The sequence below is a fragment of the Phyllobates terribilis genome, unplaced genomic scaffold (genome assembly GCF_046119375.1).
Source record: "Phyllobates terribilis strain yellow unplaced genomic scaffold, ASM4611937v1 Scaffold_1__5_contigs__length_1240528914, whole genome shotgun sequence".
NCBI classification, from domain to species: domain Eukaryota; kingdom Metazoa; phylum Chordata; class Amphibia; order Anura; family Dendrobatidae; genus Phyllobates; species Phyllobates terribilis.
Genome location: NW_027362761.1, coordinates 1,227,612,358 through 1,227,639,768, shown reverse-complemented (window position 1 = coordinate 1,227,639,768; position 27,411 = coordinate 1,227,612,358). Strand labels below are relative to the sequence as shown.

Genomic DNA, 27,411 nt, shown 5'->3' with positions numbered 1-27,411 from the left:
TAGTTATATTCTTGTACATAGGAGCAGTATTATAGTAGCTATATTCTTGTACATAGGAGCAGTATTATAGTAGTTATATTCTTGTACATAGGAGCAGTATTATAGTAGTTATATTCTTGTACATAGGGGGCAGTATTATAGTAGTCATATTCTTGTACATAGGAGCAGTATTATAGTAGTTATATTCTTGTACATAGGGGGCAGTATTATAGTAGCTATATTCTTGTACATAGGGGCAGTATTATAGTAGTTATATTCTTGTCCATGGGAGCAGTATTATAGTAGTTATATTCTTGTACATAGGAGCAGTATTATAGTAGTTATATTCTTGTACATAGGGGGCAGCATTATAGTAGTTATATTCTTGTACATAGGGGCAGTATTATAGTAGTTATATTCTTGTACATAGGGGACAGTAATATAGTAGTTATATTCTTGTACATAGGAGCAGTATTATAGTAGTTATATTCTTGTACATAGGGGGCAGTATTATAGTAGTTATATTCTTGTACATAGGAGCAGTATTATAGTAGTTATATTCTTGTACATAGGAGCAGTATTATAGTAGTTATATTCTTGTACATAGGAGCAGTATTATAGTAGTTATATTCTTGTACATAGGAGCAGTATTATAGTAGTTATATTCTTGTACATAGGAGCAGTATTATAGTAGTTATATTCTTGTACATAGGAGCAGTATTATAGTAGTTATATTCTTGTACATAGGAGCAGTATTATAGTAGTTATATTCTTGTACATAGGAGCAGTATTATAGTAGTTATATTTTTGTACATAGGAGCAGTATTATAGTAGTTATATTCTTGTACATAGGAGCAGTATTATAGTAGTTATATTCTTGTACATAGGGGGCAGTATTATAGTAGCTATATTCTTGTACATAGGGAGCAGTGTTATAGTAGTTATATTCTTGTACATAGGAGCAGTATTATAGTAGCTATATTCTTGTACATAGGAGCAGTATTATAGTAGTTATATTCTTGTACATAGGAGCAGTATTATAGTAGTTATATTCTTGTACATAGGGGGCAGTATTATAGTAGTCATATTCTTTTACATAGGAGCAGTATTATAGTAGTTATATTCTTGTACATAGGGGGCAGTATTATAGTAGCTATATTCTTGTACATAGGGGCAGTATTATAGTAGTTATATTCTTGTCCATGGGAGCAGTATTATAGTAGTTATATTCTTGTACATAGGAGCAGTATTATAGTAGTTATATTCTTGTACATAGGGGGCAGCATTATAGTAGTTATATTCTTGTACATAGGGGCAGTATTATAGTAGTTATATTCTTGTACATAGGGGACAGTAATATAGTAGTTATATTCTTGTACATAGGAGCAGTATTATAGTAGTTATATTCTTGTACATAGGGGGCAGTATTATAGTAGTTATATTCTTGTACATAGGAGCAGTATTATAGTAGTTATATTCTTGTACATAGGAGCAGTATTATAGTAGTTATATTCTTGTACATAGGAGCAGTATTATAGTAGTTATATTCTTGTACATAGGGGCAGTATTATAGTAGTTATATTCTTGTACATAGGGGGCAGTATTATAGTAGTTATATTCTTGTACATAGGGGGCAGTATTATAGTAGTTATATTATTGTACATAGGGGGCAGTATTATAGTAGTTATATTCCTGTACATAGGAGCAGTATTATAGTAGTTATACTCTTGTACATAGGAGCAGTATTATAGTAGTTATATTCTTGTACATAGGGGACAGTATTATAGTAGTTATATTCTTGTTCATAGGGGGCAGTATTATAGCAGTTATATTCTTGTACATAGGAGCAGTATTATAGTAGTTATATTCTTGTACATAGGAGCAGTATTATAGTAGATATATTCTTGTACATAGGGGACAGTAATATAGTAGTTATATTCTTGTACATAGGAGCAGTATTATAGTAGTTATATTCTTGTACATAGGAGCAGTATTATAGTAGTTATATTCTTGTACATAGGAGCAGTATTATAGTAGTTATAGTCTTGTACATGGGGGCAGTATTATAGTAGTTATAGTCTTGTACATGGGGGCAGTATTATAGTAGTTATATTCTTGTAAATAGGAGCAGTATTATAGTAGTTATATTCTTGTACATAGGGGGCAGTATTATAGTAGTTATATTCTTGTACATAGGAGCAGTATTATAGTAGTTATATTCTTGTACATAGGGGGCAGTATTATAGTAGTTATAGTCTTGTACATAGCAGTATTATAGTAGTTATATTCTTGTACATATGAGCAGTATTATAGTAGTTATATTCTTGTACATAGGAGCAGTATTATAGTAGTTATATTCTTGTACATAGGAGCAGTATTATAGTAGTTATATTCTTGTACATAGGAGCAGTATTATAGTAGTTATATTTTTGTACATAGGAGCAGTATTATAGTAGTTATATTCTTGTACATAGGAGCAGTATTATAGTAGTTATATTCTTGTACATAGGGGGCAGTATTATAGTAGCTATATTCTTGTACATAGGGAGCAGTATTATAGTAGTTATATTCTTGTACATAGGAGCAGTATTATAGTAGCTATATTCTTGTACATAGGAGCAGTATTATAGTAGTTATATTCTTGTACATAGGAGCAGTATTATAGTAGTTATATTCTTGTACATAGGGGGCAGTATTATAGTAGTTATATTCTTGTACATAGGAGCAGTATTATAGTAGTTATATTCTTGTACATAGGGGGCAGTATTATAGTAGCTATATTCTTGTACATAGGGGCAGTATTATAGTAGTTATATTCTTGTCCATAGGAGCAGTATTATAGTAGTTATATTCTTGTACATAGGGAGTAGTATTATAGTAGTTATATTCTTGTACATAGGGGCAGTATTATAGTAGTTATATTCTTGCACATAGGGGCAGTATTATAGTTATTATATTCATGTGCATAGTAGCAGTATTATAGTAGTTATATTCTTGTACATAGGGGCAGTATTATAGTAGTTATATTCTTGTACATAGGAGCAGTATTATAGTAGATATATTCTTGTACATAGGGGACAGTAATATAGTAGTTATATTCTTGTACATAGGAGCAGTATTATAGTAGTTATAGTCTTGTACATAGGGGCAGTATTATAGTAGTTATATTCTTGTACATAGGGAGCAGTATTATAGCAGTTATATTCTTGTACATAGGAGTAGTATTATAGTAGTTATATTCTTGTACATAGGGGCAGTATTATAGTTATTATATTCATGTGCATAGTAGCAGTATTATAGTAGTTATATTCTTGTACATAGGAGTAGTATTATAGTAGTTATATTCTTGTACATAGGGGCAGTATTATAGTAGTTGTAATCTTTTACATAGGGGGCAGTATTATAGCAGTTATATTCTTGTACATAGGGGCAGTATTATAGTAGTTATATTCTTGTACATAGGGAGCAGTATTATAGTAGTTATATTCTTGTACATAGGAGTAGTATTATAGTAGCTATATTCTTGTACATAGGGGCAGTATTATAGTAGTTATATTCTTGTACATAGGAAGCAGTATTATAGTAGTTATATTCTTGTACATAGGGGGCAGTATTATAGTAGTTATAATCTTGTACATAGGGGGCAGTATTATAGTAGTTATATTCTTATACATAGGAGCAGTATTATAGTAGTTATATTCTTGTACATAGGGAGCAGTATTATAGCAGTTATATTCTTGTACATAGGGGGCAGTATTATAGTAGTTATATTCTTATACATAGGGGTAGCATTATAGTAGTTATATTCTTGTACATAGGGGGCAGTATTATAGTAGTTATATTCTTGTACATAGGGGGCAGTATTATAGTAGTTATATTCTTGTACATAGGAGCAGTATTATAGTAGTTATATTCTTGTAAATAGGAGCAGTATTATAGTAGTTATATTCTTGTACATAGGGGGCAGTATTATAGTAGTTATATTCTTGTACATAGGAGCAGTATTATAGTAGTTATATTCTTGTACATAGGGGGCAGTATTATAGTAGTTATAGTCTTGTACATAGCAGTATTATAGTAGTTATATTCTTGTACATATGAGCAGTATTATAGTAGTTATATTCTTGTACATAGGAGCAGTATTATAGTAGTTATATTCTTGTACATAGGAGCAGTATTATAGTAGTTATATTCTTGTACATAGGAGCAGTATTATAGTAGTTATATTCTTGTACATAGGAGCAGTATTATAGTAGTTATATTCTTGTACATAGGGGGCAGTATTATAGTAGTTATATTCTTGTACATAGGAGCAGTATTATAGTAGCTATATTCTTGTACATAGGAGCAGTATTATAGTAGTTATATTCTTGTACATAGGGGTAGTATTATAGTAGTTATATTCTTATACATAGGGGCAGTATTATAGTAGTTATATTCTTGTACATAGGGAGCAGTATTATAGTAGTTATATTCTTATACATAGGGGCAGTATTATAGTAGTTATATTCTTGTACATAGGAGCAGTATTATAGTAGTTATATTCTTGTACATGGGGGCAGTATTATAGTAGTTATATTCTTGTACATGGGGGCAGTATTACAGTAGTTACATTTTTGTGTATAGGGTATTTCCTCCTAGCTGTGGGTAGGTGTCTCACCTTGTGCTTTTCATGTACTCCTCCTTGGTCTCCTTCTTTCCCCTCTGTCGAGGTTTGAGGTTCTGCAGGGTCAGGGAGTGGGTTTGTGTGCACCACTGTGAGAGGGTGAGGAGAAACTGCAGGAGAAGCAGATAATGTGAGTGAACATGCAGTATACGGGGACGGTTATAGCAGTGATGGTACGCTTCCCGTTCTTGGTTGTACTTTTTCCCCTGTCCTCAGAAAGTCCTCAAATGGTAAGGAGGTGCACTTTTAGGCTGCTTCCATCCTCCCCTTCTGATGTGACAGTGGGAGGAGTTATGTGTCACTGGTGGGTGCAGTAAGTCCTCGCCCACTTCCATCACATGGTGCCGCTGTTGGTCGGAGGAGTAAATTGCTGATTTTGCACTTTTCCAGGCGCAGTCGTCTCACAGGTTGTGTGTGTAGGGATTATAGCGGTATATGGAGCACACTAGTGCGGGTAACGGCTGCTCCTGGAGACTTACTTTAAGCACGTCTACCATCAATGTGGTTGGTCGCCTGTCTGCAGTAGGAGACTATTACATGTCCTTACAGAGATGGAGACAAAATCTATACCACTGTGTGTAACGAGAAGCCGCCATGTTGGATCTGGTGGCCCAATCCCTTCTGACCGAACGGCTTGGTACCCCAGAACCCCAATAAGAGGTATCTAATGAATCCCTCCGCCATCACTCACCTTGGTGGTCACCCTGGCGTTCTCGAGGAAAACCCGAGTCCACACGGCCGGATGGCGAGCCACAAACTTCCAGTCCCTGCTGACCTCAGCCACCCGCAGCAGCGTCTTGGTATCGAGGTAGGTGAATATACAAAATAGCGCCGCCCGCATCTTCAGGATCTCGGGGCTGATGACTTCATTGGTCCGGGACGGGCTGCCCTTCTCCGGCCTCAGCATCCTCCCATCACAGCGGCCTGAAGGGGAGAGGAAAGACCGTGAACGGAGGCGATCGGTGTACGCTGTCGGCGTCTACCACAGTGGGCTGAGATAGTGGGCAGGGAGGACCCACCCTTCGGCCGGGAGGCCCCCGATGAGCGGTTGGTGTTGAGGTCTGCAGAGCCGATGCTCTCCTGCTCCCAGACTTCCGCCTCTGACTCGGTGGTCCTAGATCCCACATCTGAAATGTCGCCGTCGTCCCCCTCGCTGTTCCTGTACGGCCGGCGGTGCCAGTTCTGGATGGCCTGTCTGCGGAGGCCGGAGCTGTGGTGGTTGTTGTTCCTCTCGAAGCTGCTGTCAGCCACATTACTGTTTCCGGAGTAGCGGTGCCCCTCCAAACCGTCGTCCACCGGGATCTGCTCAGCACCATCACTGTCGTAACAGCCCGAGCTCTGAGATACGGTCTTCATCCGGCCCGAGACCCTGAGAGCAGAGGAGGATGAAAGCCTGAGCGTATACACAGCGACTGCACCCGCAGAATAGCGAGCGCAGCTCTGAGGTATAATACAGGAGGTAACTCAGGATCAGTAATGTAATGTATGTACACAGTGACTGCACCAGCAGAATAGTGAGTGCAGCTCTGGAGTATAATACAGGATGTAACTCAGCATCAGTAATGTAATGTATGTACACAGTGACTGCACCAGCAGAATAGTGAGTGCAGCTCTGGAGTATAATACAGGATGTAACTCAGGATCAGTAATGTAATGTATGTACACAGTGACTGCACCAGCAGAATAGTGAGTGCAGCTCTGGAGTATAATACAGGATGTAACTCAGGATCAGTAATGTAATGTATGTACACAGTGATTGCACCCGCAGAATAGTGAGCGCAGCTCTGGAGTATAATACAGGAGGTAACTCAGGATCAGTAATGTAATGTATGTACACAGCGACTGCACCCACAGAATAGCGAGCGCAGCTCTGGGGTATAATACAGGAGGAAACTCAGGATCAGTAATGTAATGTATGTACACAGTGACTGCACCAGCAGAATAGTGAGTGCAGCTCTGGAGTATAATACAGGATGTAACTCAGGATCAGTAATGTAATGTATGTACACAGTGACTGCACCAGCAGAATAGTGAGTGCAGCTCTGGAGTATAATACAGGAGGTAACTCAGGATCAGTAATGTAATGTATGTACACAGTGACTGCATCAGCAGAATAGTGAGTGCAGCTCTGGAGTATAATACAGGATGTAACTCAGGATCAGTAATGTAATGTATGTACACAGTGACTGCACCAGCAGAATAGTGAGTGCAGCTCTGGAGTATAATACAGGATGTAACTCAGGATCAGTTATGTAATGTATGTACACAGTGACTGCACCAGCAGAATAGTGAGTGCAGCTCTGGAGTATAATACAGGAGGTAACTCAGGATCAGTTATGTAATGTATGTACACAGTGACTGCACCAGCAGAATAGTGAGTGCAGCTCTGGAGTATAATACAGGATGTAACTCAGGATCAGTTATGTAATGTATGTACACAGTGACTGCACCAGCAGAATAGTGAGTGCAGCTCTGGAGTATAATACAGGATGTAACTCAGGATCAGTAATGTAATGTATGTACACAGTGACTGCACCAGCAGAATAGTGAGTGCAGCTCTGGAGTATAATACAGGATGTAACTCAGTATCAGTAATGTAATGTATGTACATAGTGACTGCACCAGCTGAATAGTGAGTGCAGCTCTGGAGTATAATACAGGAGGTAACTCAGGATCAGTAATGTAATGTATGTACACAGTGACTGCACCATCAGAATAGTGAGTGCAGCTCTGGAGTATAATACAGGAGGTAACTCAGGATCAGTAATGTAATGTATGGACACAGTGACTGCACCAGCAGAATAGCGAGCGCAGCTCTGGAGTATAATACAGGAGGTAACTCAGGATCAGTAATGTAATGTATGTACATAGTGACTGCACCAGCTGAATAGTGAGTGCAGCTCTGGAGTATAATACGGGAGGTAACTCAGGATCAGTAATGTAATGTATGTACACAGTGACTGCACCAGCAGAATAGTGAGTGCAGCTCTGGAGTATAATACAGGATGTAACTCAGGATCAGTAATGTAATGTATGTACACAGTGACTGCACCATCACAATAGTGAGTGCAGCTCTGGAGTATAATACAGGATGTAACTCAGGATCAGTAATGTAATGTATGTACACAGTGACTGCACCAGCAGAATAGTGAGTGCAGCTCTGGAGTATAATACAGGAGGTAACTCAGGATCAGTAATGTAATGTATGTACACAGCGACTGCACCAGCAGAATAGTGAGTGCAGCTCTGGGGTATAATACTGGAGGTAACTCAGGATCAGTAATGTAATGTATGTACACAGTGACTGCACCAGCAGAATAGTGAGTGCAGCTCTGGGGTATAATACAGGATGTAACTCAGGATCAGTAATGTAATGTATGTACACAGTGACTGCACCAGCAGAATAGTGAGTGCAGCTCTGGAGTATAATACAGGATGTAACTCAGGATCAGTAATGTAATGTATGTACACAGTGACTGCACCAGCAGAATAGTGAGTGCAGCTCTGGAGTATAATACAGGAGGTAACTCAGGATCAGTAATGTAATGTATGTACACAGTGACTGCACCAGCAGAATAGTGAGTGCAGCTCTGGAGTATAATACAGGATGTAACTCAGGATCAGTTATGTAATGTATGTACACAGTGACTGCACCAGCAGAATAGTGAGTGCAGCTCTGGAGTATAATACAGGATGTAACTCAGGATCAGTAATGTAATGTATGTACACAGTGACTGCACCAGCAGAATAGTGAGTGCAGCTCTGGAGTATAATACAGGATGTAACTCAGGATCAGTAATGTAATGTATGTACACAGTGACTGCACCAGCAGAATAGTGAGTGCAGCTCTGGAGTATAATACAGGATGTAACTCAGTATCAGTAATGTAATGTATGTACATAGTGACTGCACCAGCTGAATAGTGAGTGCAGCTCTGGAGTATAATACAGGAGGTAACTCAGGATCAGTAATGTAATGTATGTACACAGTGACTGCACCAGCAGAATAGTGAGTGCAGCTCTGGAGTATAATACAGGATGTAACTCAGGATCAGTAATGTAATGTATGGACACAGTGACTGCACCAGCAGAATAGTGAGTGCAGCTCTGGAGTATAATACAGGAGGTAACTCAGGATCAGTAATGTAATGTATGTACATAGTGACTGCACCAGCTGAATAGTGAGTGCAGCTCTGGAGTATAATACAGGAGGTAACTCAGGATCAGTAATGTAATGTATGTACACAGTGACTGCACCAGCAGAATAGTGAGTGCAGCTCTGGAGTATAATACAGGATGTAACTCAGGATCAGTAATGTAATGTATGTACACAGTGACTGCACCATCACAATAGTGAGTGCAGCTCTGGAGTATAATACAGGATGTAACTCAGGATCAGTAATGTAATGTATGTACACAGTGACTGCACCAGCAGAATAGTGAGTGCAGCTCTGGAGTATAATACAGGAGGTAACTCAGGATCAGTAATGTAATGTATGTACACAGCGACTGCACCAGCAGAATAGTGAGTGCAGCTCTGGGGTATAATACTGGAGGTAACTCAGGATCAGTAATGTAATGTATGTACACAGTGACTGCACCAGCAGAATAGTGAGTGCAGCTCTGGAGTATAATACAGGAGGTAACTCAGGATCAGTAATGTAATGTATGTACACAGCGACTGCACCAGCAGAATAGTGAGTGCAGCTCTGGGGTATAATACTGGAGGTAACTCAGGATCAGTAATGTATATACACAGCGACTGCACCCACAGAATAGCGAGCGCAGCTCTGGGGTATAATACAGGATGTAACTCAGGATCAGTAATGTATATACACAGTGACTGCACCAGCAGAATAGTGAGTGCAGCTCTGGAGTATAATACAGGATGTAACTCAGGATCAGTAATGTAATGTATGTACACAGTGACTGCACCAGCAGAATAGTGAGTGCAGCTCTGGAGTATAATACAGGAGGTAACTCAGGATCAGTAATGTAATGTATGTACACAGTGACTGCACCAGCAGAATAGTGAGTGCAGCTCTGGAGTATAATACAGAATGTAACTCAGGATCAGTAATGTAATGTATGTACACAGTGACTGCACCAGCAGAATAGTGAGTGCAGCTCTGGAGTATAATACAGGATGTAACTCAGGATCAGTAATGTAATGTATGTACACAGTGACTGCACCAGCAGAATAGTGAGTGCAGCTCTGGAGTATAATACAGAATGTAACTCAGGATCAGTAATGTAATGTATGTACACAGTGACTGCACCAGCAGAATAGTGAGTGCAGCTCTGGAGTATAATACAGGAGGTAACTCAGGATCAGTAATGTAATGTATGTACACAGTGACTGCACCAGCAGAATAGTGAGTGCAGCTCTGGGGTATAATACAGGATGTAACTCAGGATCAGTAATGTAATGTATGTACACAGTGACTGCACCAGCAGAATAGTGAGTGCAGCTCTGGAGTATAATACAGGATGTAACTCAGGATCAGTAATGTAATGTATGTACACAGTGACTGCACCAGCAGAATAGTGAGTGCAGCTCTGGAGTATAATGCAGGATATAACTCAGGATCAGTAATGTAGTGTATGTACACAGTGACTGCACCAGCAGAATAGTGAGTGCAGCTCTGGAGTATAATACAGGATGTAACTCAGGATCAGTAATGTAATGTATGTACACAGTGACTGCACCAGCAGAATAGTGAGTGCAGCTCTGGAGTATAATACAGGATGTAACTCAGGATCAGTAATGTATGTACACAGTGACTGCACCAGCAGAATAGTGAGTGCAGCTCTGGAGTATAATACAGGAGGTAACTCAGGATCAGTAATGTAATGTATGTACACAGTGACTGCACCAGCAGAATAGTGAGTGGAGCTCTGGAGCATAATACAGGATGTAACTCAGGATCAGTAATGTAATGTATGTACACAGTGACTGCAGCAGCAGAATAGTGAGCGCAGCTCTGGAGTATAATACAGGATGTAACTCAGGATCAGTAATGTAATGTATGTACACAGTGACTGCACCAGCGGAATAGTGAGTGCAGCTCTGGAGTATAATACAGGATGTAACTCAGGATCAGTAATATATGTATGTACACAGTGACTGCACCAGCAGAATAGTGAGTGCAGCTCTGGAGTATAATACAGAATGTAACTCAGGATCAGTAATGTAATGTATGTACACAGTGACTGCAGCAGCAGAATAGTGAGTGCAGCTCTGGAGTATAATACACGATGTAACTTAGGATCAGTAATGTAATGTATGTACACAGTGACTGCACCAGCAGAATAGTGAGTGCAGCTCTGGAGTATAATACAGAATGTAACTCAGGATCAGTAATGTAATGTATGTACACAGTGACTACACCAGCAGAATAGTGAGTGCAGCTCTGGAGTATAATACAAGATGTAACTCAGGATCAGTAATGTAATGTATGTACACGGTGACTGCACCAGCAGAATAGTGAGTGCAGCTCTGGAGTATAATACAGGAGGTAACTCAGGATCAGTAATGTAATGTATGTACACAGTGACTGCACCAGCAGAATAGTGAGTGCAGCTCTGGAGTATAATACAGGAGGTAACTCAGGATCAGTAATGTAATGTATGTACACAGTGACTACACCAGCAGAATAGTGAGTGCAGCTCTGGAGTATAATACAGAATGTAACTCAGGATCAGTAATGTAATGTATGTACACAGTGACTACACCAGCAGAATAGTGAGTGCAGCTCTGGAGTATAATACAGGAGGTAACTCAGGATCAGTAATGTAATGTATGTACACAGTGACTGCACCAGCAGAATAGTGAGTGCAGCTCTGGAGTATAATACAGGATGTAACTCAGGATCAGTAATGTAATGTATGTACACAGTGACTACACCAGCAGAATAGTGAGTGCAGCTCTGGAGTATAATACAGGATGTAACTCAGGATCAGTAATGTAATGTATGTACACAGTGACTGCACCAGCAGAATAGTGAGTGCAGCTCTGGAGTATAATACAGGATGTAACTCAGGATCAGTAATGTAATGTATGTACACAGTGACTGCACCAGCAGAATAGTGAGTGCAGCTCTGGGGTATAATACAGGATGTAACTCAGGATCAGTAATGCAATGTATGGACACAGTGACTGCACCAGCAGAATAGTGAGTGCAGCTCTGGGGTATAATACAGGATGTAACTCAGGATCAGTAATGTAATGTATGTACACAGTGACTGCACCAGCAGAATAGTGAGTGCAGCTCTGGAGTATAATACAGGATGTAACTCAGGATCAGTAATGTAATGTATGTACACAGTGACTGCACCAGCAGAATAGTGAGTGCAGCTCTGGAGTATAATACAGGAGGTAACTCAGGATCAGTAATGTATGTGCACAGTGACTGCACCAGCAGAATAGTGAGTGCAGCTCTGGAGTATAATACAGGATGTAACTCAGGATCAGTAATGTAATGTATGTACACAGTGACTGCACCAGCAGAATAGTGAGTGCAGCTCTGGAGTATAATACAGGATGTAACTCAGGATCAGTAATGTAATGTATGTACATAGTGACTGCACCAGCTGAATAGTGAGTGCAGCTCTGGAGTATAATACAGGAGGTAACTCAGGATCAGTAATGTAATGTATGTACACAGTGACTGCACCAGCAGAATAGTGAGTGCAGCTCTGGAGTATAATACAGGATGTAACTCAGGATCAGTAATGTAATGTATGTACACAGTGACTGCACCAGCAGAATAGTGAGTGCAGCTATGGAGTATAATACAGGATGTAACTCAGGATCAGTAATGTAATGTATGTACACAGTGACTGCACCAGCAGAATAGTGAGTGCAGCTCTGGAGTATAATACAGGATGTAACTCAGGATCAGTAATGTAATGTATGTACACAGTGACTGCACCAGCAGAATAGTGAGTGCAGCTCTGGAGTATAATACAGGATGTAACTCAGGATCAGTAATGTAATGTATGAACACAGTGACTGCACCAGCAGAATAGTGAGTGCAGCTATGGAGTATAATACAGGAGGTAACTCAGGATCAGTAATGTAATGTATGTACACAGTGACTGCACCAGCAGAATAGTGAGTGCAGCTCTGGAGTATAATACAGGATGTAACTCAGGATCAGTAATGTAATGTATGTACACAGTGACTGCACCAGCAGAATAGTGAGTGCAGCTCTGGGGTATAATACAGGATGTAACTCAGGATCAGTAATGTAATGTATGGACACAGTGACTGCACCAGCAGAATAGTGAGTGCAGCTCTGGAGTATAATACAGGATGTAACTCAGGATCAGTAATGTAATGTATGTACACAGTAACTGCACCAGCAGAATAGTGAGTGCAGCTCTGGAGTATAATGCAGGATATAACTCAGGATCAGTAATGTAATGTATGTACACAGTGACTGCACCAGCAGAATAGTGAGTGCAGCTCTGGAGTATAATACAGGAGGTAACTCAGGATCAGTAATGTAATGTATGTACACAGTGACTGCACCAGCAGAATAGTGAGTGCAGCTCTGGGGTATAATACAGGATGTAACTCAGGATCAGTAATGTAATGTATGTACACAGTGACTGCACCAGCAGAATAGTGAGTGCAGCTCTGGAGTATAATACAGGAGGTAACTCAGGATCAGTAATGTAATGTATGTACACAGTGACTGCACCAGCAGAATAGTGAGTGCAGCTCTGGAGTATAATACAGGATATAACTCAGGATCAGTAATGTAATGTATGTACACAGTGACTGCACCAGCAGAATAGTGAGTGCAGCTCTGGGGTATAATACAGGATGTAACTCAGGATCAGTAATGTAATGTATGTACATAGTGACTGCACCAGCAGAATAGTGAGTGCAGCTCTGGAGTATAATGCAGGATATAACTCAGGATCAGTAATGTAATGTATGTACACAGTGACTGCACCAGCAGAATAGTGAGTGCAGCTCTGGAGTATAATACAGGATGTAACTCAGGATCAGTAATGTAATGTATGTACACAGTGACTGCACCAGCAGAATAGTGAGTGCAGCTCTGGGGTATAATACAGGATGTAACTCAGGATCAGTAATGTAATGTATGTACACAGTAACTGCACCAGCAGAATAGTGAGTGCAGCTCTGGAGTATAATGCAGGATATAACTCAGGATCAGTAATGTAATGTATGTACACAGTGACTGCACCAGCAGAATAGTGAGTGCAGCTCTGGAGTATAATACAGGAGGTAACTCAGGATCAGTAATGTAATGTATGTACACAGTAACTGCACCAGCAGAATAGTGAGTGCAGCTCTGGAGTATAATACAGGATGTAACTCAGGATCAGTAATGTAATGTATGTACACAGTGACTGCACCAGCAGAATAGTGAGTGCAGCTCTGGGGTATAATACAGGATGTAACTCAGGATCAGTAATGTAATGTATGTACACAGTGACTGCACCAGCAGAATAGTGAGTGCAGCTCTGGAGTATAATACAGGATGTAACTCAGGATCAGTAATGTAATGTATGTACACAGTAACTGCACCAGCAGAATAGTGAGTGCAGCTCTGGAGTATAATACAGGATGTAACTCAGGATCAGTAATGTAATGTATGTACACAGTGACTGCACCAGCAGAATAGTGAGTGCAGCTCTGGGGTATAATACAGGATGTAACTCAGGATCAGTAATGTAATGTATGTACACAGTGACTGCACCAGCAGAATAGTGAGTGCAGCTCTGGAGTATAATACAGGAGGTAACTCAGGATCAGTAATGTAATGTATGTACACATTGACTGCACCAGCAGAATAGTGAGTGCAGCTCTGGAGTATAATGCAGGATATAACTCAGGATCAGTAATGTAATGTATGTACACAGTGACTGCACCAGCAGAATAGTGAGTGCAGCTCTGGGGTATAATACAGGATGTAACTCAGGATCAGTAATGTAATGTATGTACACAGTGACTGCACCAGCAGAATAGTGAGTGCAGCTCTGGAGTATAATGCAGGATATAACTCAGGATCAGTAATGTAATGTATGTACACAGTGACTGCACCAGCAGAATAGTGAGTGCAGCTCTGGAGTATAATACAGGATGTAACTCAGGATCAGTAATGTAATGTATGTACACAGTGACTGCACCAGCAGAATAGTGAGTGCAGCTCTGGAGTATAATACAGAATGTAACTCAGGATCAGTAATGTAATGTATGTACACATATGACGTAGTGGTCATGGGAGATTTCAACTATCCAGACATTTGTTGGGAATCTCTCTCAAGTAAAACTAACAGGTCAAGCAAATTCTTATCCTCTCTTGCTGACAACTTTATCTTCCAAAAGGTAGGGGAGAAAACAAGGGGATCTGCTACTTTGGATCTAATCCTTATAAACAGGGAGGAAATGGTTGAGGAGGTAAAGGTGGCTGGGACCCTCGGAGGCAGCGATCATGCTATTATAGAATTTTGGATAACTAGAGGAGGAAGACATGTGAAGACTCAAACTTCAAGGTTAGATTTTAGAAAGGCAGATTTTAAGAGACTCAGAAAGAGAATAGGAGGGATCCAATGGCTAGATGTCCTTAAGGACAAAAATGTCCAGGAAGGATGGGAAATTTTTAAAAATGAGATTCTCAAAGCACAATCGTTAACAATCCCGAAAAGTAGGAAGAATGGGAAGCATTTAAGGAAACCAGGATGGATGAACACAGAACTTAAACACATGCTAAAAAGAAAGAAAGAAATGTTTATTAAATGGAAAGAGGGAGGCATATCTAAGGAAGATTATAATGCAGTCTGCAGATCCTGCAGGGCACGTATCAGGTTAGCTAAAGCTGACAATGAATTAAGGCTTGCAAGAGATGTCAAAAGCAATAAAAAAGGATTTTGGGGGTATGTCAAAAGTAAAAGAAAAGTCAAAGATGCTATAGGATTTTTACAGGATGAAAATGGAGAAATGGTAAGAGAGGATGTTGAGAAGGCCGAACTTTTTAATTCCTATTTTGCATCTGTTTTCTCTCAGAAAGAAAATGTAACATCAACTGATGTTCACTGTCCTTTTAAAGGAATAGAGGAATCCAAGTTATCAGTAAACAGAAAGATTGTGAGGGAATATTTAGCTAACATAAATGAGTTCAAGTCTCCAGGTCCAGATGAATTACACCCCAGAGTACTGAAGGAGATCGTAGAAGAAATTTTAGAACCACTCTCCATAATCTTTGAAAATTCTTGGAGAACAGGAGAAGTCCCAGAAGACTGGAGAAGAGCAAATGTTGTTCCTATCTTCAAAAAGGGGAAGAAGGTCGACCCAGGGAACTATAGGCCGGTGAGTCTGACTTCTATACCAGGAAAGATCTTTGAACAAATTATTAAACAACATGTATGTAAGTACATGGATAAGAATGAAGTGATTAACCAGAGTCAGCATGGGTTTGTAACTAACAAGTCATGTCAGACTAACTTAATTTCCTTCTATGACAGAATCACTGACTGGGTGGATCAGGGAAATGCTGTAGATATAGTATATCTTGACTTCAGCAAAGCATTTGACAAAGTATCTCACATCATCCTTATTGAAAAAATGACCAAGTATGCAATGGACCAGGCAACTGTTAGGTGGATTCATAACTGGCTTAGTGATCGGACTCAAAGGGTGGTTGTAAATGGCTTCACATCCAGCTGGATGAATGTCTCAAGTGGGGTACCACAGGGCTCCGTCCTGGGACCTGTATTGTTCAACATCTTTATCAATGATTTAGATGAAGGAATTGAGGGTAAACTGATTAAATTTGCTGATGACACAAAGCTAGGAGGGATAGCTAATACTAGAGAAGAGAGAGAGAGGATTCAAAAAGACCTAAATAAACTGGAGCAGTGGGCAGCAACCAACAGAATGGTTTTTAACAGGGAAAAATGCAAAGTCCTACATCTGGGCAATAAAAATGAAAAAAGCATATACAGAATGGGAGGAATAGAGCTAAGCAACAGTACATGTGAAAAAGACTTAGGTATACTAATAGATCATAGACTGAACATGAGTCAACAGTGTGATGCAGCAGCAAAAAAGGCAAATACAATTCTGGGATGTATTAACAGAAGCATACAGTCTAGATCACGTGAAGTCATTATCGGTCTTTACTCCTCTTTGGTCAGACCTCATCTGGAATACTGTGTACAGTTTTGGGCACCACATTTTAAAAAAGACATAGACAAACTGGAGCAAGTTCAGAGAAGAGCGACCAGAATGGTGACTGGTCTGCAAACCATGTCCTATGAGGAACGGTTGCAGGATTTGGGAATGTTTAGCTTGCAAAAAAGAAGACTGAGAGGAGACTTAATAGCTGTCTACAAATATGTCAAGGGCTGTCACATTGTAGAAGGATCATCTTTATTCTCATTTGCACAAGGAAAGACTAGAAGCAATGGGATGAAACTAAATGGGAGGAGACACAGATTAGATATTAGAATCAACTTTTTGACAGTTAGGGTGATTAATGAGTGGAATAGGCTGCCACGAGAGGTGGTGAGTTCCCCTTCAATGGACGTCTTCAAACAGAGGCTGGACAGACATCTGCCTGAGATGATTTAGTGAATCCTGCTTTGAGCAGAGGGTTGGACCAGATGACCCAGGAGGTCCCTTCCAACTCTACCATTCTATGATTCTATGATTCTATGGTCTTTCTAACCGGTTCCAAGCCCTTGATAACATATCTTCCTCTGAGGAGGAGGCTGAGGGTGAGGTTCCGGCTTCGGCGGAGCTTACAGGGGGCGCCGAGTCTCCTTCTCCTGGGGATGCAAGGTCCTTGGGGGGAGGGACTGGCCCAGAGTCCGGAGACGAGGACGAAAAAAGAAGGAAAAATGTGGGAATGGACACCTCTGTGTCATTAAAGAGGGGGAAGGATTCCTCCTCTGAGGCAGAGGATAAGGGGAGTGGGAAGAAGAAAGCCATCTAACTCAATCACCAATGATGGCGGTACCCACTCCGTTGACGCTGGCGTCCATTAATGTCGCCAGCATTAAGTCAAACATGGCTAGATTTGCGGCCTTTGATTTTCTCAGCCGGGTTGAAGCTGACATTTTCTTTTTGCAAGAGACCAGGCTGCAAAATATGGCAGAGGTGTTTATAGCTAAGAGGGAGTGGAGACTCGGGCCCTCCTATTGGTCTCTTGCGGCCGAGCCGTATAGCGGAGTGGCGGTCCTTTTTACCGCACCGGTAGAATGCCGACGGGTTATTGAGTTAGAAATGGGGAGGTGCCTGATATTAGATGTCCTCATGAAGGGACAAGAGCTTCGGCTCATTAACATCTATGGTCCCCAATCTAAATGGGACCGGAAGTGTCTCTTTACGAGGATCAAGCCCTACCTTTTTACGAGTCGGCAGGTCGTCTTTGGAGGGGACTTCAACACTGTCACGAGGCCCCGGGATAGAGGAGGTTCCAGAGACAAGCTGACTTATGATAGCGTCGCCCTTAATAGTATAGCTAGTGAGGCTCGCCTGGTGGATGTCCACATCCGGCACACCCCAGGCCACGAGGGGTTCACCTATCATAGAGGTAACTGTAGGTCCAGGATAGACAGGTTTTATTTAAAGGAGGAAGCCGTCTCTTCAGCAGTATCTGTTGTTGAGGTGGAGTTCTCCGATCACTGTATGATTTTGTTTTCCCTGAATGTTACAGAGACCCCCCGCATGGGAAGAGGCTTTTGGAGGCTCAATTCGTCTCTCTTGGAAGAAGCGGAGATAAGACAGTCCTTTGAGGATTTTCTTCAGAGCCAGGTACCCTTACTGGATCTTTGTAGTAGTAAGTCAGAGTGGTGGGAGATGTTCAAGAAAAGGGTGGCGAGATTCTTCCGCCAGCTCTCGAGCCTCAGGAGCCTGGACAGGTATCGCCTGTATCAGGGCCTGAGGAGGAAACTCGAGCATCTTGTCTCAACTGGAGGTAGCCACGAGGAGATCTCCAGAGTGAAATCTTTGCTAATGAGGTGTCAGTATGATAGACACGCATCTTTGGTTTTTGAGAGGGATTACGGGAAGTACCGCTCGCCCGACCCTTACAGAAACTGCAAGATGTCAGTGAACCAGGCAATGTGAACTGAGGTCTAAGATGGTAGACATGCAAGAAATAGGAGCATGTTCACACTAACAAAAAAGAAACAAAACCTACAAAAGACAAAAATATATCTCATACCCTACTATCATTATATATAAATGTAAAGCAAAGTTGCATAATAAATATAGGGTACTTAGTGAACTATTTTTGATCAAAAAAAGTATACAAGCCGTCCCACCAGCGGCAAGGTGACCCTAAATTGGGACGGTACCTATACTGCCTATATTAAAAACCTTACTGTATATCAAAGTTGAAGTAATGCATATAAAAGGGTAGACAAATAGGACCACGGGCCTGGGTGGTCTGGAGTTGGGACCCGGTCCTATTTGTCTACCCTTTTATATGCATTACTTCAACTTTGATATACAGTAAGGTTTTTAATATAGGCAGTATAGGTACCGTCCCAATTTAGGGTCACCTTGCCGCTGGTGGGACGGCTTGTATACTTTTTTTGATCAAAAATAGTTCACTAAGTACCCTATATTTATTATGCAACTTTGCTTTACATTTATAGATAATGATGGTAGGGTATGAGATATATTTTTGTCTTTTGTAGGTTAAGATGTCAGTGAATAGTAAAGTTGTTACTGGACTGGTTGACACTGCGGGGTCCCTGAAAAGATCCAGATCAGGGATCCTGGAGGTCGTCAGATCCTTCTACTCGCACCTCTTGGGGAAGAGGGATCTGGATTGGGATGAGATGTCGGCTTTTCTGGCTGAAGCCGTCCCCGAACCAGGGGTAGACCCCTCTCTTGGCGTTTTGACAGAGATGATCAGGGAAGAGGAAGTTAAGTTGGCGATTGAAGGGCTTGCCCTGAAGAAATCTCCCGGTCCGGATGGCTTAACATCTGAATTCTATAAGACCTTTAAGGACGCCTTGGTTCCCCTCTTGACTGAGGTATTCAATGAGTGTCTTTCCTCGGGCACTCTGCCAAAGTCAATGAGGAGGTCTGCCCTGATCATCTTGTCAAAGGGTAAGGACCCATCTTGCATTGAGAATTGGCGTCCCATAGCGCTTCTCAATGCAGACAGGAAGGTTTTGGCAAAGGTGCTGTTTAATCGGCTGGTGAAATTTGCACCCCAGCTCCTTTCGGGGGCCCAGCATTGCTCTGTTCGGGGCCGCAGTACAATTAGTGCTGTACTCTGTGTCCGAGAGGCGGTGGAGCAGGGTAGGGCTGGCCACTGGAAGGGGTACATGCTGTCATTGGACCAGGCAAAAGCGTTTGATCGAGTTAATCATGAGTACCTCTGGTCTGTCCTTCTGAGGTATGGCCTGCTGGGGGGGTTCGTTGATTGGCTTAAGACCTTGTACGCTGGGGCAGAGAGTTTCCCGCTTGTGAACGGTTGGATTGGCAGCTCTTTTGAGGTTGGGTGTGGTGTTCGCCAGGGTTGTCTCTTGAGCCCGCTACTGAACGTGTTTGCGATTGACCCACTTCTTAGGAGGGTGGAGCGTGGACCGTTGGCTGGGATCGGGATGGACCGGGCAGCACCGGAAGCCACTCTGAGAGTGGTGGCATATGCCGATGACGTCACCGTTTTTGTTTCCTCTGACGGGGAGGCAGAATGGCTGATGTCAGAGGTAAATCGCTACTCGGAGGCATCCGGGTCTAAGATCAACCGGGATAAGTGTGAGAGTCTCTGGCTGGGAGGAGGAGATCCTGGTTTTGATCTCCCGGACACCCTTCCAGAACCCAAAGTCTCTGCAAAAGTTCTTGGCATCGAATTTGGCCAGGGGGATTACCCCAAACAAAATTGGGACAGCAGGCTAGAGATCGCCACTCAGAAGGTGAACCAATGGAAGGGTTGGTCTTTGACCCTAAGGGAAAGGGTAAACCTGATCAAAACTTACCTGCTCCCTTTGCTGATCTATCTGGGCAGTGTGTGCATCTTGCCGGAGCCTCTCTGGACTCGGGTCTACAGTTTGTTCCTTCAAATGTTATGGGGGAATAGACTGAACCTGGTCAAGAGGGAGGTTACTTACCGTACGAGGAGACTAGGAGGGTTGGGTATGGTCAACCCTGTGGTATTCCTTGTGAATACCTTCATTAAGATCAATATTGCAAACCTCTGGAAAGAGAGGGCTCCTCCGTGGGTATTCTCCTGTAGGGATGGTTTCAGCCTTTCTTCCAGGAATGGGAGACAGGAGGGCAAGTGAAGGATCTCCGCACACCGCATGGACATCTCCCGGCTTACGCTACCGTGGTTCTGAAGGTAATTCGCCGGTGGGGTCTGGGAATGTGGGAGGTCAGGACTCTGCCAAGGAAGCTCCTTGACAAAAGGGTTCTGTTGACCCATTTTCAGAGGCCTCTGGCGCTCAGGGATTGCCCAAGTCGGGATCTTGGGGTGGGTCTGCATCTTTTGAATTCTATCAGGATCCCCTCGAAGTTTTGGGACTTGGCTTGGCGCTGCTTCCATGGGAAACTGTGTGTGAGGGACAATCTGAAGTGTAGGAGCTCTGAGGACAGGAGCTGTCCTCGGGAGCATTGTGGTACCATGCTTGAAAGCATGGACCACTTCCTGCTTCGTTGTCCCTTTAACACAGAGGTGTACAACAGGGTGGGCGCCTCCATTGGCTGGCCCCGGCTGGCCGGTCTCTCTTATGCGGAATGGGCCTATGGAGCATTCGGGGACCTGGGTGGTCGGGACCGCTGCACCTTATTTCTAGTTAGCGCAGTGGTTAGGTATCACACGTGGAACGCACGGTGCTTAGTATCGACGCAGCGGAAAATCCTCCCAGTGGACGATGTGTTTAGGACCATACTCGGTGACCTGGTGAAGGTGCGTTCTCTGGAGTATGAGAGACTGGGTACACGGAGGGCCGCTCTCCTCTGGAGGGGCTTTTCTTTTAGTGTGCCCTAGTCTGGTCGTCTCCTCTCCTGGTGGGGGGCTGCTGCTGACACCATAGATTTTTGTTTTATTGATCAGTAGACAGTGATGTAGGGCTGCAGGCGCCGAACTTGGGCTTTGTCAGTTGTGGTTATTGTATTGTTTGTTTCTGTATATATTGTATATATGGGTTTGGGTGGAGGGAAAAGGGGGGAGGTGGGTTCATCTTGTGGGACACTGGTTATTTGGGTGAAAAACTGGCACTGCCTGATCTGTCCTATGGACGTTGGACATGGACTGAGGCGCAGGACCAGCTCTCAGGTCAGTGCCGGGGAGGGACTGGGGGGCTCGAGTGTGGGGGGTTTTGTTTTGTCTTGTATATATTAGTTTGTATATAATTTGTCGGTTATTGTTTATTATATTGTTATTATTTGTTTGGCAACCGGACCAGATGTCACAGTGTAGATGGTTATTATTGTGTATATATGTATAATATGTGTGTGAGGGGAGAGGGAGCGGCTGGACCAGCAGAATAGTGAGTGCAGCTCTGGAGTATAATACAGGAGGTAACTCAGGATCAGTAATGTAATGTATGTACACAGTGACTGCACCAGCAGAATAGTGAGTGCAGCTCTGGGGTATAATACAGGATGTAACTCAGGATCAGTAATGTAATGTATGTACACAGTGACTGCACCAGCAGAATAGTGAGTGCAGCTCTGGAGTATAATACAGGATGTAACTCAGGATCAGTAATGTAATGTATGTACACAGTGACTGCACCAGCAGAATAGTGAGTGCAGCTCTGGAGTATAATACAGGAGGTAACTCAGGACCAGTAATGTAATGTATGTACACAGTGACTGCACCAGCAGAATAGTGAGTGCAGCTCTGGAGTATAATACAGGAGGTAATTCAGGATCAGTAATGTAATGTATGTACACAGTGACTGCACCAGCAGAATAGTGAGAGCAGCTCTGGAGTATAATACAGGAGGTAACTCAGGATCAGTAATGTAATGTATGTACACAGTGACTGCACCAGCAGAATAGTGAGTGCAGCTCTGGAGTATAATACAGGATGTAACTCAGGATCAGTAATGTAATGTATGTACACAGTGACTGCACCAGCAGAATAGTGAGTGCAGCTCTGGGGTATAATACAGGATGTAACTCAGGATCAGTAATGTAATGTATGTACACAGTGACTGCACCAGCAGAATAGTGAGTGCAGCTCTGGAGTATAATACAGGATGTAACTCAGGATCAGTAATGTAATGTATGTACACAGTGACTGCACCAGCAGAATAGTGAGTGCAGCTCTGGAGTATAATACAGGAGGTAACTCAGGATCAGTAATGTAATGTATGTACACAGTGACTGCACCAGCAGAATAGTGAGTGCAGCTCTGGAGTATAATACAGGAGGTAACTCAGGATCAGTAATGTAATGTATGTACACAGTGACTGCACCAGCAGAATAGTGAGTGCAGCTCTGGAGTATAATACAGGAGGTAACTCAGGATTAGTAATGTAATGTATGTACACAGTGACTGCACTAGCAGAATAGTGAGTGCAGCTCTGGGGTATAATACAGGATGTAACTCAGGATCAGTAATGTAATGTATGTACACAGTGACTGCACCAGCAGAATAGTGAGTGCAGCTCTGGAGTATAATACAGGACGTAACTCAGGATCAGTAATGTAATGTATGTACCCAGTGACTGCACCAGCAGAATAGTGAGTGCAGCTCTGGAGTATAATACAGGATGTAACTCAGGATCAGTAATGTAATGTATGTACACAGTGACTGCACCAGCAGAATAGTGAGTGCAGCTCTGGGGTATAATACAGGATGTAACTCAGGATCAGTAATGTAATGTATGTACACAGTGACTGCACCAGCAGAATAGTGAGTGCAGCTCTGGAGTATAATACAGGATGTAACTCAGGATCAGTAATGTAATGTATGTACACAGTGACTGCACCAGCAGAATAGTGAGTGCAGCTCTGGAGTATAATACAGGAGGTAACTCAGGATCAGTAATGTAATGTATGTACACAGTGACTGCACTAGCAGAATAGTGAGTGCAGCTCTGGGGTATAATACAGGAGGTAACTCAGGATCAGTAATGTAATGTATGTACACAGTGACTGCACTAGCAGAATAGTGAGTGCAGCTCTGGAGTATAATACAGGAGGTAACTCAGGATCAGTAATGTAATGTATGTACACAGTGACTGCACCAGCAGAATAGTGAGTGCAGCTCTGGAGTATAATACAGGACGTAACTCAGGATCAGTAATGTAATGTATGTACACAGTGACTGCACCAGCAGAATAGTGAGTGCAGCTCTGGGGTATAATACAGGATGTAACTCAGGATCAGTAATGTAATGTATGTACACAGTGACTGCACCAGCAGAATAGTGAGTGCAGCTCTGGAGTATAATACAGGAGGTAACTCAGGATCAGTAATGTAATGTATGTACACAGTGACTGCACCAGCAGAATAGTGAGTGCAGCTCTGGAGTATAATACAGGAGGTAACTCAGGATCAGTAATGTAATGTATGTACACAGTGACTGCACCAGCAGAATAGTGAGTGCAGCTCTGGAGTATAATACAGGAGGTAACTCAGGATCAGTAATGTAATGTATGTACACAGTGACTGCACCAGCAGAATAGTGAGTGCAGCTCTGGAGTATAATACAGGATGTAACTCAGGATCAGTAATGTAATGTATGTACACAGCAGAATAGTGAGTGCAGCTCTGGGGTATAATACAGGAGGTAACTCAGGATCAGTAATGTAATGTATGTACACAGTGACTGCACCAGCAGAATAGTGAGTGCAGCTCTGGAGTATAATACAGGAGGTAACTCAGGATCAGTAATGTAATGTATGTACACAGTGACTGCACCAGCAGAATAGTGAGTGCAGCTCTGGAGTATAATACAGGAGGTAACTCAGGATCAGTAATGTAATGTATGTACACAGTGACTGCACCAGCAGAATAGTGAGTGCAGCTCTGGAGTATAATACAGGAGGTAACTCTGGATCAGTAATGTAATGTATGTACACAGTGACTGCACCAGCAGGATAGTGAGTGCAGCTCTGGAGTATAATACAGGATGTAACTCAGGATCAGTAATGTAATGTATGTACACAGCGACTGCACCAGCAGAATAGTGAGTGCAGCTCTGGAGTATAATACAGGAGGTAACTCAGGATCAGTAATGTAATGTATGTACACAGTGACTGCACCAGCAGAATAGTGAGTGCAGCTCTGGAGTATAATACAGGAGGTAACTCAGGATCAGTAATGTAATGTATGTACACAGTGACTGCACCAGCAGAATAGTGAGTGCAGCTCTGGAGTATAATACAGGATGTAACTCAGGATCAGTAATGTAATGTATGTACACAGTGACTGCACCAGCAGAATAGTGAGTGCAGCTCTGGAGTATAATACAGGAGGTAACTCAGGATCAGTAATGTAATGTATGTACACAGTGACTGCACTAGCAGAATAGTGAGTGCAGCTCTGGGGTATAATACAGGAGGTAACTCAGGATCAGTAATGTAATGTATGTACACAGTGACTGCACTAGCAGAATAGTGAGTGCAGCTCTGGAGTATAATACAGGAGGTAACTCAGGATCAGTAATGTAATGTATGTACACAGTGACTGCACCAGCAGAATAGTGAGTGCAGCTCTGGAGTATAATACAGGACGTAACTCAGGATCAGTAATGTAATGTATGTACACAGTGACTGCACCAGCAGAATAGTGAGTGCAGCTCTGGGGTATAATACAGGATGTAACTCAGGATCAGTAATGTAATGTATGTACACAGTGACTGCACCAGCAGAATAGTGAGTGCAGCTCTGGAGTATAATACAGGAGGTAACTCAGGATCAGTAATGTAATGTATGTACACAGTGACTGCACCAGCAGAATAGTGAGTGCAGCTCTGGAGTATAATACAGGAGGTAACTCAGGATCAGTAATGTAATGTATGTACACAGTGACTGCACCAGCAGAATAGTGAGTGCAGCTCTGGAGTATAATACAGGAGGTAACTCAGGATCAGTAATGTAATGTATGTACACAGTGACTGCACCAGCAGAATAGTGAGTGCAGCTCTGGAGTATAATACAGGATGTAACTCAGGATCAGTAATGTAATGTATGTACACAGCAGAATAGTGAGTGCAGCTCTGGGGTATAATACAGGAGGTAACTCAGGATCAGTAATGTAATGTATGTACACAGTGACTGCACCAGCAGAATAGTGAGTGCAGCTCTGGAGTATAATACAGGAGGTAACTCAGGATCAGTAATGTAATGTATGTACACAGTGACTGCACCAGCAGAATAGTGAGTGCAGCTCTGGAGTATAATACAGGAGGTAACTCAGGATCAGTAATGTAATGTATGTACACAGTGACTGCACCAGCAGAATAGTGAGTGCAGCTCTGGAGTATAATACAGGAGGTAACTCTGGATCAGTAATGTAATGTATGTACACAGTGACTGCACCAGCAGGATAGTGAGTGCAGCTCTGGAGTATAATACAGGATGTAACTCAGGATCAGTAATGTAATGTATGTACACAGCGACTGCACCAGCAGAATAGTGAGTGCAGCTCTGGAGTATAATACAGGATGTAACTCCGGATCAGTAATGTAATGTATGTACACAGTGACTGCACCAGCAGAATAGTGAGTGCAGCTCTGGGGTAAAATACAGGATGTAACTCAGGATCAGTAATGTAATGTATGTACACAGTGACTGCAGCAGCAGAATAGTGAGTGCAGCTCTGGAGTATAATACAGGATGTAACTCAGGATCAGTAATGTAATGTATATTCCCAGTGACTGCACCAGCAGAATAGTGAGTGCAGCTCTGGAGTACAATACAGGAGGTAACTCAGGATCAGTAATGTAATGTATGTACACAGTGACTGCACCAGCAGAATAGTGAGTGCAGCTCTGGAGTATAATACAGGAGGTAACTCAGGATCAGTAATGTAATGTATGTACACAGTGACTGCACCAGCAGAATAGTGAGTGCAGCTCTGGAGTATAATACAGGATGTAACTCAGGATCAGTAATGTAATGTATGTACACAGTGACTGCACCAGCAGAATAGTGAGTGCAGCTCTGGAGTATAATACAGGATGTAACTCAGGATCAGTAATGTAATGTATGTACACAGTGACTGCACCAGCAGAATAGTGAGTGCAGCTCTGGAGTATAATACAGGATGTAACTCAGTATCAGTAATGTAATGTATATTCCCAGTGACTGCACCAGCAGAATAGTGAGTGCAGCTCTGGAGTATAATACAGGAGGTAACTCAGGATCAGTAACGTAATGTATGTACACAGTGACTGCACCAGCAGAATAGTGAGTGCAGCTCTGGAGTATAATACAGGATGTAACTCAGGATCAGTGATGTAATGTATGTACATAGTGACTGCACCAGCAGAATAGTGAGTGCAGCTCTGGAGTATAATACAGGATGTAACTCAGTATCAGTAATGTAATGTATATTCCCAGTGACTGCACCAGCAGAATAGTGAGTGCAGCTCTGGAGTATAATACAGGAGGTAACTCAGGATCAGTAATGTAATGTATGTACACAGTGACTGCACCAGCAGAATAGTGAGTGCAGCTCTGGAGTATAATACAGGATGTAACTCAGAATCAGTAATGTAATGTATGTACACAGTGACTGCACCAGCAGAATAGTGAGTGCAGCTCTGGGGTATAATACAGGAGGTAACTCAGAATCAGTCATGT

General features: G+C 42.2%; 1 protein-coding gene across 2 annotated transcripts in view; it reads right to left on the bottom strand.

Annotated features, from left to right (window-relative positions):
- FBXO41 (F-box protein 41) overlaps window positions 1–27,411 on the bottom strand; it is a 348,646-nt gene that overhangs the window by 161,060 nt on the left and 160,175 nt on the right. For both annotated transcript variants that reach the window (XM_073649898.1, XM_073649890.1), the window contains 3 exons: window positions 5,665–6,014; window positions 5,337–5,569; window positions 4,640–4,755 (listed from right to left, as the gene is read on the bottom strand). In XM_073649898.1, coding sequence (XP_073505999.1) covers window positions 4,640–4,755; window positions 5,337–5,569; window positions 5,665–6,014 — 699 coding nt within the window. The remainder of the gene's footprint in view (window positions 1–4,639; window positions 4,756–5,336; window positions 5,570–5,664; window positions 6,015–27,411) is intronic.